Source organism: Kogia breviceps, chromosome 9 (genome assembly GCF_026419965.1).
Source record: "Kogia breviceps isolate mKogBre1 chromosome 9, mKogBre1 haplotype 1, whole genome shotgun sequence".
Lineage (NCBI taxonomy): Eukaryota > Metazoa > Chordata > Mammalia > Artiodactyla > Physeteridae > Kogia > Kogia breviceps.
Window position 1 is genome coordinate 76,871,123 of NC_081318.1, and position 13,506 is coordinate 76,884,628.

A 13,506-nucleotide genomic window follows, 5' to 3' on the forward strand; every position below is an offset into this window, starting at 1 on the left:
CGTATTGGGTACACACATACACACAAATTATGCTCTTTCTGTTGTGTCTGGGTAAACTCTGAACTTGTTCTTGGTATAGAACAAAACAGTGTACCAGCACACCATAAACTCAGACATTCTTTTTTTTTTTTTTTTTTAATTGGAGTAGAGTTGATTTACAATGCTGTGTTAGTTTCTGCTGTACAGCAAAGTGAATCAGTTATACTTATACATATATCCACTCTTTTTTAAGATTCTTTTCCCATATGGGTCATTACAGAGCACTGAGTAGAATTTCCTGTGCTGTACAGTAGGTCCTTATTAGTTATCTATTTTATATCAGTGATTCTTTAAAAACTGCTTTAAGACTTAATTCAAGGGAAATGTTTCTAGCTTCAGAAGTGAACAAAATGCAATGGGAACTTAATTAGATAACAGATATAGTGAAGAAGTGTGAATAACACGTGTGAATTTGAATTTTTTTCTATTTTTGTTTGTTTCAACATTTTCATTTGTTGTGGTTTCATCTTTTTAAGAGGTATGTTATTCTTGCTTGGAGTAGCCTGGTGATTTCCCGGTGGCTTAGTGATGTTTCCTAGGTTGTTCAGCAACTGTGTTTTGGCTCTTTTTGTCCTGTCATACTCTTTTTGATCTTATTTTCCCCGTGCTTGGAGAGGATCATCAAGGGAAGTGGCTCTTGAAGTATACAGACTTTGAACATTATAATTTATACGACACAGGAACGTTCGAGTTTTTGAAGCCTCATTGTTTGATTGCTTCCTGCCTCTAGGAGACATTTTTAAGGAAAATTTAAATTGGTAACTGGAAGCATTCTAATCCTGATTAAGAGACTCTCATTTACATCATGAAAAATGTGGAATGCCTACTTATTCACGCATTTATTCAGTGAATCTTTACAGAGCATTGGTTATATACAGAGTTGCTGAGTGATGAGAGCAGGGCCACGTAAGGATAGGGAGAAGAAGAAGATACACGTCTCCATAGATGGTAGAGCAGTGGTTGTCCAGTTTCGGTGAGGATCAGACTCACCTGGGGGTTCCTGTCTCAGATTTTCTGTTTCAGTAGATCTGGGGCAGGGCCTGAGAATGTACATTTCTAAGAAGTCCCAGGTAATTCTGATTCTGCAGGTCCAAGGTCTCAGCAATTTGAGAACTACTGGTCTAGACTTTAGAGGAAGAGGTAGTCTGTCAAAGAAAATGAATTATTTCTAATTGTTATTAGTGCTACAGCAGGGAAGTCTTGAGTTTTTTGGGGCTCTGATCAAATCAGGGAAGGCTTCAGAGCTGTGTAAAACCTGGGCAAGGGCATGGGAGGAGAGCTTTTCTGCAGGAGGGAGCAGGATGGTGAAGACATGACAAGGGAGGGAGCCTGAGTGTGACTAGAATGTGAGGGTATGAGTAGGGAGTCACCCTGGATGCCACAGGCTAGTGCTAGAGTAGGCATGCTTTCATAGTAGTGAGGTAGCTTGAAAATGTTACATATATTTTGTTTTCTAAAGGTTGCGTAGAGCCCACTTTTTACCTGTGTTGCATGAGGTACCCCCATATGGTTACATACAAGCACAGGCACAGATTCAGTGCTTGAGATTTGAGCCCAAAAGAATGTTGACCCGTGATAATGGACAAGTATTCTTCAAGAGAGGGCATCTTTTAATATTAACAAGATATTTGATGGAGTTTCTCGCTGTGGATGATCTCCGTATGGATAAGCTCTCTGTGGGTAAGACAAAGAACTGTGGACCCAGTGATATGGTTAAGTTGGATATATGGCTAACCCAAGAACTATATGTAAAATGTTTGATTTTATAATTGGATGGCAGCTAGGAGAATAGTTAATCTGGACTAGGAGTAATAATTTATTTTCATCATATTATTGAAAAATCCTTAACTTGCATGAAGACATTAGGGTTAAGTATACCAAATAGTAAATTTGTAAATAGTAAATAGTAAATTTGTAAATAGTAAATTTATAAAGCTGGGTCAGGAAGATCTCTGTGTTTGAAAAATGAGCTCAAATTAGTAAAATCAAAATTTATTTGTGTCCAAGAAAGTCTCAGATATAAAAGTATTTAAAAAAGAGAAAACATTAACTTGCTAAAAAGATTTATAAGAGAATCCAGGCTTTAGTAGACCCGGCTCAGAAAATTAAAAAATACAGCAGATATTTAAAGGGGAAAAACCTTTCAAGAATATAAAAATTGAAAATTGGGTTTTCATTTAAGCTGGTTTTTAAAAAATTTTTATTTTATATTGGAATACAGTTGATTTAAAATTTTGTTAGTTTCAAGTGTACAGAAAAGTGATTCAGTTATACATATACATGACTCAATTCTTTTTCAAATTCTTTTCCCATTTAGGTTATTATAGAATATTGAGCAGAGTTCCCTGTTCTACACAGTAGGGCCTTGTTGGTTACCTATTTTACAAATAGTACTGTGTGTATGTTAATCCCAAGCTCCCAATTTATCCCTACCACTTTTCCCCTTTGGTAACCATAAGTTGGTTTTCTGCATCTGTGACTCTATTTGTTTTGTAAATAGGTTCATTTATACCATTTATTAAGATTCTACATATAAGTGATATCATGATATTTGGCTTTCTCTATATCACTTATTTCGCTTAGTATGATCATCTCCAGGTGCATTCATGTTTCTGCAAATGGCATTATTTCATTCGTTTTCATGGTGGAGTAATATTCCCTTCTGTATCTGTACCACGTCTTCTTTATCCATCCGTCCATGGACATTTTGGTTGCTTTCGGGTCCTGCCTATTGTACATAGTGCTGCAGTGAAGGTTGGAGTGCACGTGTGTTTTCGAACTATGGCTTTCACCAGAGAGACGCACAGGAGTGAGACGGCCAGATCATAGGGTAGCTCTATTTTTAGTTTCTTAAGGAAGCTCCATAGTGTTCTCCATAGTGGCTGTACCAATTTACAGTCTCACCAACAGCATGGGAGGGTTCCCTTTTCTCCACATCTCTCCAGCAATTTTTGTTCGTAGACGTTTTAATGATGGCCATTCTGATTGGTGCCAAGTAATACGTCGTTGTTGTTTTGATTTGCATTTCTCTACTATTAACCGATGCTGAGCATCTTTTTCCATGTGCGTCCTTCCTTCCTTCCTTCCTTCCATCAGTGTGTGGGAAATTTACCTTTTGAAGTTGGCTTCTTGAGAGTCTGCCCTTTTACAAATTCTCTTTCGAGTACTACCCTAGGACATTTGTTGAAGACAGGTATCATTTAGAGCTCCACAGGCCTTGTGAATGTCAAGTGCCCATAAGCACTGGTTTTAAAGTTGTAGTTATGGCAAACGGCCACAAGGTAGCAGCATTTCTTCATGCCAAACTCGGGTTACTGGGGTAACCAGAGGCTTGGTGAAAGTCCTGTTCCAGGGTTGTAAAGGAGAGTGGAGTGTGGTAGAACAGACACCCAAGGGCTTGTGTTTCTTTACATCTTCCCCCTTCCACTACAACCCCCGTACCAATCCCAACCCCTGCAAAACTGTGCAGAGTTTGCTTTCATCCATGGGGGAAACGACTCTAAGGAAGAATGCTGGAGGTGGGTACCTCAGCATCAGGAGATGTGGGGACCAGGTGGCTTTTCAGTGCTCTTCCAGCCCAGACAGTCCACAGTTTTTTGGTTGCACTAGGCTTGGCATAGCTGTAGGAAGGTCCGCCTGGATCTGGAGATTGTGGTCCCATCCAGAGGGGACCAGGCACTACAGGTCCAAGGGGAGCTCCTTTGCTGGCACATCGTTCCCATCTTTCTCAGCGCCATGTGAGTCCAGCCTTGGGAACCAAGGCTACTGAGGCTCCAGGGCTGTGAACCAGCCCGGATTTCCAAGACCTGAGGGGCATATAATAGGCATTCGTTTTTTGGGTTTTTTTTTTTTCTTAATTTTTAGATCATATTGGAGTGTAGTTGATTTACAATGTTCTGTTAGTTTCTCCTGTGCAGCAAAGTGAATCAGTTATACATATACATTTATCTATCTTTTTCAGATTCTTTTCCCATATAGGTTATTACAGAATATTGTGTAGGGTTCCCTGTGCTATACAGTCTGTCCTTGGTGAATATCCATTTTATATATAGTGTGTGTATATGTTAGTCTCAAACTGCTAACAATTATCTTGTTCATCATATCAACAGAGGTTGTCTCATATCTGCCTGCAAAAGTCAGGGGGTTAAGGTAGTTTTGTAAAGGAATCAGCAACTTACAGAAAAGCTTAAGTTTTTATTTTCTTGGGTACCAAAACTAGACCGAGTAACTTTTTTTGGTCTGTTTTATTTCAGGGTAAAAAGAAGTCCCTCCTACCCTTACCACTCTTGGATGTGATACATGTTTCCTTTTAATGGTGGCAAAGCAAGGTGTCAGTTTTGCTTCTGTACTTGGGGATGATTAGAAAATTTAATGAATTTAAAAAATACTTTTCAGAATTGGAGTGGGAGGAGGCAGGGCAGGAGTCTCTTGACTCATGTGACTGGGAAATCATTGCAGAGCAAAGAGTTTTATCAAGACTTTCTCTTGCTCTTCTCGCTGATATTCTGAGCTCAGTTTGATTTCCTTCTCAGGTAGGTTCTTTGCTCTGGTGCCAGATACCCCCTGACATCTCTACCCAAACCAGTGTCACCCTCACAGCGTTTTATAGGAGGGCTGACCGAAGTTTCCAAAAAGACTCTGGCCCTGCTTGAATCACGAGCCCATCTCAGACCAGCCATTCTGTCCAGTAGCGTGAGCAAGTCTGGTTAGACAGCTGAGTTCACCTTCTAATCCCTATGGCTGGGGAGGCCAGACCATATAATCCAGTTCCTTTCAGCATCACACAAGTCAATTCCTAAAGAGAGAGAGATGGTGTCTGTTACCGCAGTAGAACGAGAGTGATCCTCTACGGGTTCACAGAACACGTCCACTCTTAAATAAGGTAGCTCTGGCAAGATTGTCTTGAAATACTGGGAATTCCCACATAATTTTGTACATACCTCTCTTGATACTTACATGGTGATTATAGTTTGCTAGTGTTTTGGTATGAGATCACTTTATTGCAAATACTTGTAAAGATGACTGTTTCCTTCACCAGAGTCTCTGCTTCCTGTAGACAGAAACATGTTCTTAATCATTAAAAAAAAAAATCTCTAGGCCTAGTAGAGTACCTGGAATGCAGAAGGTAGTGAAACATCTTTTGAATAAATTAGTGAATGAGAGAATTGGTGAATGAATGTATGATTAACACGTTTAGAGTGTTGTGTTCTGCCCTTGATAGAGGCTTGGGGAAATTTTCACAAAATGGGAAGAGTCTAGATAAAAGAGGCCAGGATATTAAACTATTTCATATGAAGTATGGTTGAAGTTTTTGGGAATATTTTTTCAGCTTGGAAGAAAGACACCATCGGATGGAGGAATCATGATCATCTTGCTGGTGTTTCCTAGTTGTCCCAAAGAGATCTGATCTCTTTCCTTTGAATAACCATGACATTTCATGTTTCTCTTGGAAATGATGATGATGACAGTAATAATAGTAATAGTAGTGATAGTATTAATAGCAGAAGCAGCTGTCCTTTACCTATTTATCTGCATGCTTGCTCTTTCTGTGTGTGAGTGTGTGTGTGTGTGTGTGTGTGTATTCACACATTGCCACCAGTTCTTTTTTTCAACAGCTATGTGATTAGACATTAATATACCCAGTTTGCAAACAAGGAAGCTGAGGCTTGATGAGGTTAAGTAACTTCCCTAAGGTCATAGCTACTCATAGCTATGTCTTAAGGCTGGAATTCTAACCCAACTCTGTTTCCAAATCTGATGCTTTTGTATGCTCTTTGTATATTTTTCTTTTTATATTATAGCAGTTTGTGAATCTCTCTTATTAAACTGTAACCTCCTTCAGAGCAAACAGTTTGTCTTATTAATATTTAAATTTCCTATAATGCTTTCTTCTACACATAGTAGATACTTAATAAGAATTTCCCAAATAGTAAGTTTAAGCATTTGAAGGGAAGTCTTAGAGAAAAAAGAAATAGACCTTTCTTTGTTATCCCATAAGGCAAAATTTGGTTTATCAGGCAAACTTAAAGAAGATAAATTTCAGTTGTATGTAATGATGTTCTGACAACCAGAGTTGCCCAGTTTTGGAACGGCATGTTCTGTTAAATTGGAAACTTCCTGGCAAAGCTAGAGAGTGCCTGGTAGGGAAGGTTGTTTTAGAAGGAAGCCTTCTTGAGAGGAGACAGCCGACCATGGAACGTCTTCATCTCTGAGTCTAGGAAATTGTTGGATCATAAAGGGTTTGCTAGTGTTTTTGTATCAGATTATGTAGTACTTTCTTTGCCCTTTAATTAACTTCAGTATTACACATTATTCCAAGTGCTCAATGTCTGTAACACAGTCCTTCCGAATTATAAAGCAGAAGTAAGATGGAGGGGACATTTAAAAAATAGGGTATAAAGGGATATGGGTTTTAGATTAGGCTTTCTTCCTATATGACTTAAGCAAGTGGAATGTACTTGGAGCCTGTGTTTCTTAATTAGGATGATAGGAAACAACATGGCATTTCTCAGTGACTAGGAATTTCTGAGTTTTATTTTATAAATTTATTTATTTATTTATTTTTGGCTGTGTTGCATCATCATTGCTGTGCGTGGGCTTTCTCTAGTTGCGGTGAGCGGGGGCTACTCTTTGTTGCGGTGCATGGGCTTCTCATTGTAGTGGCTTCTCGTTGTGGAGCATGGGCTCTAGAACGCAGCCTCAGTAGTTGTGGCGCACGGGCTCAGTAGTTGTGGCACACCGGCTTAGTTGCTCCACAGCATGTGGGATCTTCCTGGACCAGGGCTTGAACCCATGTCCCCCGCATTGGCAGGTGGATTCTTAACCACTGTGCCACCAAGAAAGCCCCAGGATTTCTGAATTTAAAATAAAAATTTCATGATAGTCTTCTTTAAAAGCTTTTCTTAAAAGAAAGGTTTATTGAGATGTAATTCTCATACCATATAACTCATCCACTCACAGTGTCAGTTTAGTGTTTTTTATTATATTTAATTTTAGAACAGTTTCTTGCCTAAAGCCCCAGCTAGAACCTCCGGTACAGTGTGTTTTTGTTTTTGTTTTTTCCCAGTACAATGTTAAATCCCCATGGTGTCTTCCACATAATGGAAGAAGAGGACCCAGACTTTTAAGCATTTAGGAAAGGGACAGGGAGGAAACCACAGGGGAAAACAGAAAACAGCAGAGGCTTCATAGAAAAGGAATCCAAGTGAATGCTTCTACGTAGAAGGGTGGGCTGAGGATGTGCTTAGCACAGATGTGATGTTAAGCCTGGCTTTGAAGGAGGGGTCAGACACAACTTGGCAGAATGGGGTGGTAATAACAAGAGAGACAAATGATGAGTGCCCGGTGATTTGCAGCTGGAGAGGATTGAGGTTTGAGAGAGGCAGAGAGACAAGTGATAGCCTGCCTGAGTGGGAATATCTGAGTTAGAACGTCATGATGCACAGGGCTGTTAGGGTGGAGTGACAATCAGTAAACCCTTTGAAACAACATATAATTTAGCTTAGATGAGCTCAGCCAGTCTACAAAGCCTTAGTGCATTTGTGCAGCGACTTTCGAAGAAAGCTGGCAACCATGGACAAACCCAGTCTCAAAATTGGTCTAAACTTCAGTCTTCCCAGTTTTGAATTTTATTTTTATGTGAAAACCAGCTTCCAATCGATACCCCCAATGCATTTCTTTAAAACATATTTTACTCATGCTTATATATTTTAAATATACCTGGAGACTGTAGCTCTTCTGTAATCTTAATGGCAATCTGCTCAGTTTTGCTCTGTTAGGGTTTTGGTTTCATAAAGCATTTCATAATTCTATCTCAACTTGCCGAAGAGTGACTTGACTGTTGGTTTTTCACCTGCACTGGGAGCCATCTGGTGCTAAAGATCATTAATATTAATTGTTATCTTTCCCCAGTCAGCTAGACTTGAAATCATCTGCCCCATTAGAAAGAGAGGCACAGAATCAATCTGCCATGTGGAGCAAGAGGCTCTGCAAAGAAAACTTTTCACTGTAGAGCATTTGAAATTTCAACGTTTAAATGTTTAAAGGTGGTGCATATTTTCTAATTTTTAAACATGTGCTTGGATTGAAAATCATGTGGTTAGCCAATCTATCAAAAATGTATTTGCATGGGCTTCCCTGGTGGCGCAGTGGTTGAGAGTCCGCCTGCCGATGCAGGGCACGCGGGTTCGTGCCCCGGTCCGGGAGGATCCCACATGCCGCGGAGCAACTAAGCCCGTGAGCCATGGCCGCTAAGCCTGCGCGTCCGGAGCCTGTGCTCCGCAACGGGAGAGGCCACAACAGTGAGAGGCCCGCATACGGAAAAAAAAAAAAAAAAAATCAGCAAATTTGTGAATGGCCTAGCCTTGGAAATTTATTTTTGATGCTTGTTAAGCCAGAACTTAAAAACGACAATCCCCCAAATCTAATGAGGTTTCTTTTGCTTAGTTCTCTGAGTTTTACATTGCCTTTCTCAGAGGAATTGAGAGCCCCTGTTGGATACAGGATCTGTTTACTTTTTTCAGCTGTTTAGGAAACTCCAGCAGGAATAGCCATCATTTGGCAGATGGTGAGCGAGGCAGATGGGGGAAGTGGCTGGTTAAGCTGTATCATGATGTAGGCCATAAATGCAGAGAGAGTTGTAAAAAGAAAAAAAATGTTGTTTTTACTTCTGTTGAGACTTCTACTTTTTAAACCGTGTTCTTAAGAAACCTTCATTAGATAAGGTAACCTATTCTTCCATAAGGGAATATTTGAGAATGAAATCGAGTGGCCGTAAGGGCTCACTATAGATGACTTCTTATTAACTGGAAATAACTATAGAGAATTGCCTTTAATTTTGGGTCTCCTGCTTCAGTATTAGACTTATCTTTGCAGAAGCTGTTATAAAGGAGAAACAGTACTTTCAGCCGACCATATGTCTAACGAGGGAACTCTTAGTCTCTTTTTAAAAACGATATTAAGCTATGAAAGAGTTGATTTTTCTCTTTGCATTTAGAATGCCTTTTATGTTTTTCACTGTGCATATAAATTTTGTTTTGAAATGGCTAACACAATGTTTCTGGTTCCAAAAGACAATGATTTTATAATCACAGTTTTCTGGGTTTGTCTGAATTGTAGCTACTTAGTTGTATCTTGTTTTGTTTTGGGGGGTGTGCATGTGTGAGAGAGAGGAAAAGTTGAAAAGACTACCCTCCATGAAGGTAGAGGTGATCCTAATCCTGTTGTTTGGAGCACAGGTTGACAGGGCCTAGAAGCCTCAGGAGGAAATATTTTAGCTACAGCTCTTGTAGTCCAACATCAGGTTATTGGAAAAGACTCCGAGAGCATCGACCAGGGTTTATGAAATAACAGGATTGCAATGTGAAGCTAGAGGTATTCTTTTAAAAAAATAACTTTTGTTTTGTGATCACTGTGTGCAAAGCATGATGATGTGTGTTGTAGATAGGGGAAAGGAAGAGAGTAGTGTGGGTCTCAGCGTGAGAAAGGGAGTCTGCATGGAAACTTAGGGCAGTTAGGGAATAAAGTGAACAGTGGCTAGAAGAGTCAGGGCTGCAAGCATGTTCTGTATATTTTAGAGAGGAATTTCATGATGAGGCCATGCTGTATGACATAAGGCCTCCTGCAGCCTAGTGTAAAAACATTTGGAGGTAATGGTCATTTCCCCACCGCAGAGTTTTTTTCTTTTTGTCTCATTTTGTTACTAAAGTTTTAGATTCTCTTCAGCTGGCCCTTCTATTCTATCACTGTTTGAACTTTACCTAGTCTTTACCATGTCAATTTAACATGTTCGTCTTTGGAATTTTAAAGCAAATAAAGCATGTTATGTGACTTGCAAGCCTTTTTTTCCCCCCCTCTCTCTAGACGCAGATAATGTACAAATGGATAGAGCCCAAAATCTGCCGGGAGGATCTCACAGATGCTATTAGGTTGCCCCCTTCTGGAGAGAAGAAGGATTGTCCACCCTGCAACCCTGGATTTTATAACAATGGATCTTCTTCTTGCCATCCCTGCCCTCCTGGAACGTTTTCGGATGGAACAAAGGGTACGTGATATCAATTGGTTCAAGAGTTGGACCTTGAGTAAAATAAACTTGTTGGACACCATTGACGTTGTCCTGAATTGTTTTTATGGAAAATTTTCTAAAACACATAATTTTCTTATCTCACAGACTGAAGAAGAGTTAAGAAATATAAGGGAATTATGAGACTGCAGTAGCTTATTCAACATAGCATAAGGATAGTTTTTAATGGCATTTTGTGTAACACACAACCTCTTAATGGAATGATGCTTTGTATATTTATAAGAAAATTCCACCAGTTTAAGTGATTATGGATAAGTGCTCCTTTTCCAGTGTGTGTGCACACATATATTGATACAAGCATAAAATACTTCTATTTCAACTGGAATAATCACATTTTATGCGATAATAATAGCAAAAATTGATTATTTTGATCAAATAACAATTAAAATAGTTCCTAAGTAGATTGTTTCAAAGTGTACGTTTGGGAAGAATTTAGTACTTACCAAACAATAATAAAGTGGTTATGGAATTTGTTTTAGTTTTACTAGATAAAGATTACAGTGCATTTTTGTGGCATGTATCTTACTTGAATATAGCTGTGCTGTCTACTAAATATCCAGAGCCTCTGAGAGCATAAAAAGGACTCGAGAGTTGAATTGACTTGGGTTCAAATCCACTTGCTGCAGGCTACCAATAGTGTGATTTAGCCACTAATTTGAATTCCATTTTCTCATTTGTAAAATTGCAGACAATAATATCTAGCTCGTCATCACTGAGCAGGTTATATAAAAATGTCTCCTCCAGTACTTGGGTACCAGGAAATACTTGCTCAATGAACATTTTCTCTCTCTCCCCTTGTTTTACTGATGTGATAATGCCAAGTGTCTTGGCTAAATAAAAAAATAATTGTAAGAGACCTTTTTATTTTGTGTCATAGATGTTAATTTAAATTAGATTTATTTATAAATCCCCCTCAGCTCCCATCATCTCTTTTTTTGTGTGTGTGGTACGCGGGCCTCTCACTGCTGTGGCCTCTTCCGTTGCGGAGCACAGGCTCCGGACACGCAGGCTCAGCGGCCATGGCTCACGGGCCCAGCAGCTCCGCGGCAGGTGGGATCTTCCCGGACCGGGGCACGAACCTGTGTCCCCTGCATCGGCAGGCGGACTCTCAACCAATGCGCCACCAGGGAAGCCCCAATTATCACTTTTAAGTATAGCCAATATTTTGAATTTCAAGTAGTCAGTCCATAATTAAATGGTGTAATAATCTGTTAGGTTTAGTAACTAGTAGGAAGGGTGGAATATTTCCTTATTTCTGAGGTAGAAGAAACTGATTCTAAGATCACATGTAAGTGAACTTATTTCAGAATCACCCTTCTTATGGAAGGTAATTTCAGTATTAGCAGTTATTCCCAGAAATGCAAGGAAAAATTATCTTAAAAGATTTTGTGTTCTTTTCCTTTTTCATGTTAATCAAGTATATATGTGTATACTCTATCCAGAATTATTTTTCTTTTCAGACTGCTCTTGAAAAAGTTGTTAATTCTTAAGGGAATTGGTGGTTTACTATCTCTCCTTTCCACTTGCCTCTCTGCTAGTTAAAGTAGTAGTAGTGCTAGTACTCTGCTAGTAGTAGTAGTGCTTGGAACAGAGGAAGAGGAAATTATCCAGATGTGATTTAATTGTAATTCTCTGCCCCATTTGTCTCCTGTAGAATGTAGACCATGTCCAGCAGGAACAGAGCCTGCACTTGGGTTTGAATATAAATGGTGGAATGTCCTTCCTGGTAACATGAAAACCTCCTGCTTCAATGTCGGGAATTCAAAGTGTGACGGAATGAATGGTGAGTTCAGAATCAGCCTTCACAGTGTATTTTGGTGGTAGAGACTCTTGGACTCACCTGTGTAAAAACACACTAAATATGGCTATGAGGAACTTCAGTCTTATCATTTGGCTACTTGCCTGTCTTTCCAGACCTCACAGAAAAATAGTAAATATAGTGTCATAGCCACATGACTGACCTCTAAGAATATAAACTGTTTTGCATTTTTTTGGAGTCAGTTTTGAAGTAGATGTTGAGGATCATCATTTATGGTTGTTATAAATACCAGAATAGATCACCAAGGGAAGCAATGAAATTTGTGTTGTTTGCCACTTGGAAGAGTCGTAGTGTATATATAACACTGTATGAAAGCATTTCTGCCTGGATTGGTTTTCTGGCTCAGCACTGAGCCATAAGGAGGGGTTACATCATCTCTAATTCCCCTTGCCTATGAAGTCTGTGATCGTGTTTACAAATGCATATGAACCCCACTTACTGAAAACTTGGAAATGTGGCAGAGTTCTAGAGGAGGGTTGCTGAATTTTATTTGTTTTTACATTTTAAGTGCATGGTGAGCCTACCACTTAGTTATTCTGCAATATTTGTTGGTCAAATGAATGACCATATCTATGTATGTGTTTTTAAACTTGACACTAGAAATAGGTGTTATAGATACTGGGGTTTTACACTAAAATGTGCCCTTTACTTTTATAAGCTCATTGGCATTTTTTTATCAGTTCACTTTTTCTCAATACTGTACTTTTGATCATTGTAAAAAAAAAAAAAGCTTTCTAATCACATCTGTTTTAAATCAGCACCTATCCGAAATAAACAGGCTTGGGATGTAGGAAGTGAGATGTACACATGAGTACTCAGGTTGACAAATCGTAGGTCCTTGAATAATTTTGGTTAAACAGATGCATGAAAAAAAAGCCTTTATATATAATGAACATTATGGAATAGTACTCTTTATCAACTAATAATCCTGCTTCTGGGAATTTATCCTAAGGGAGAAGAAAAAAATAACACAGCAGTAATTACCCGACTATAAGGGTTTATATTCCAAAAAGATCCTATGGTTGAACTCTAAGTTGAAGAAGTTTAAGACGTAAGAAAAATAAGAATGGGAATGTATTGAAAGCATTGATACATTTGTGTGTGTGTGGGCATGTGTGTGTATTCACTTATTAGTGAAGATTATCTGAAACTTTTATTCAGTCTTTTAAAGAAGTTACTCTTCGTCTAACTCTCATGACAATATTCGATTTAGCCACTTGCTTACTCATTCACTAGAGGCTGTAATTTAAATTTTTTCTGATTTTCAGAAATGTTCAATTATTAATTTAAAAAGTATACATCTCTGCAATATTTAGTATGTGATATTGAAAGAGCAGACAGTAATGTGAAAAATACAGAGGTAAAAGGTGATGTATATTTTTGTGACTGGTGGTTCAGTAACCAACCTTGGGAAAAGCAGTGCTCAAAATAATGGGGGTCAAACCGAGAGGCCCAGGGCAGACTGTCTCATGAAGTCGTTACTCCATCATGGAATTAAAGTGGATGTGCTTTGACCAACTTGACTGTGTGACTTGCAGTACTTTGAGGTTCTTTTGTATTGTCAATC

The 13,506-nt window shown here is 38.9% G+C and overlaps 1 protein-coding gene across 4 annotated transcripts in view; it reads left to right on the forward strand.

Moving 5' to 3' along the window:
• The window catches only part of ELAPOR2 (endosome-lysosome associated apoptosis and autophagy regulator family member 2), a 266,046-nt gene that overhangs the window by 210,064 nt on the left and 42,476 nt on the right, over positions 1-13,506 (forward strand). For all 4 annotated transcript variants that reach the window (XM_067042702.1, XM_059073559.2, XM_067042701.1 and 1 more), the window contains exons 9-10: positions 9,901-10,081; positions 11,775-11,903. In XM_067042702.1, coding sequence (XP_066898803.1) covers positions 9,901-10,081; positions 11,775-11,903 — 310 coding nt within the window. The remainder of the gene's footprint in view (positions 1-9,900; positions 10,082-11,774; positions 11,904-13,506) is intronic.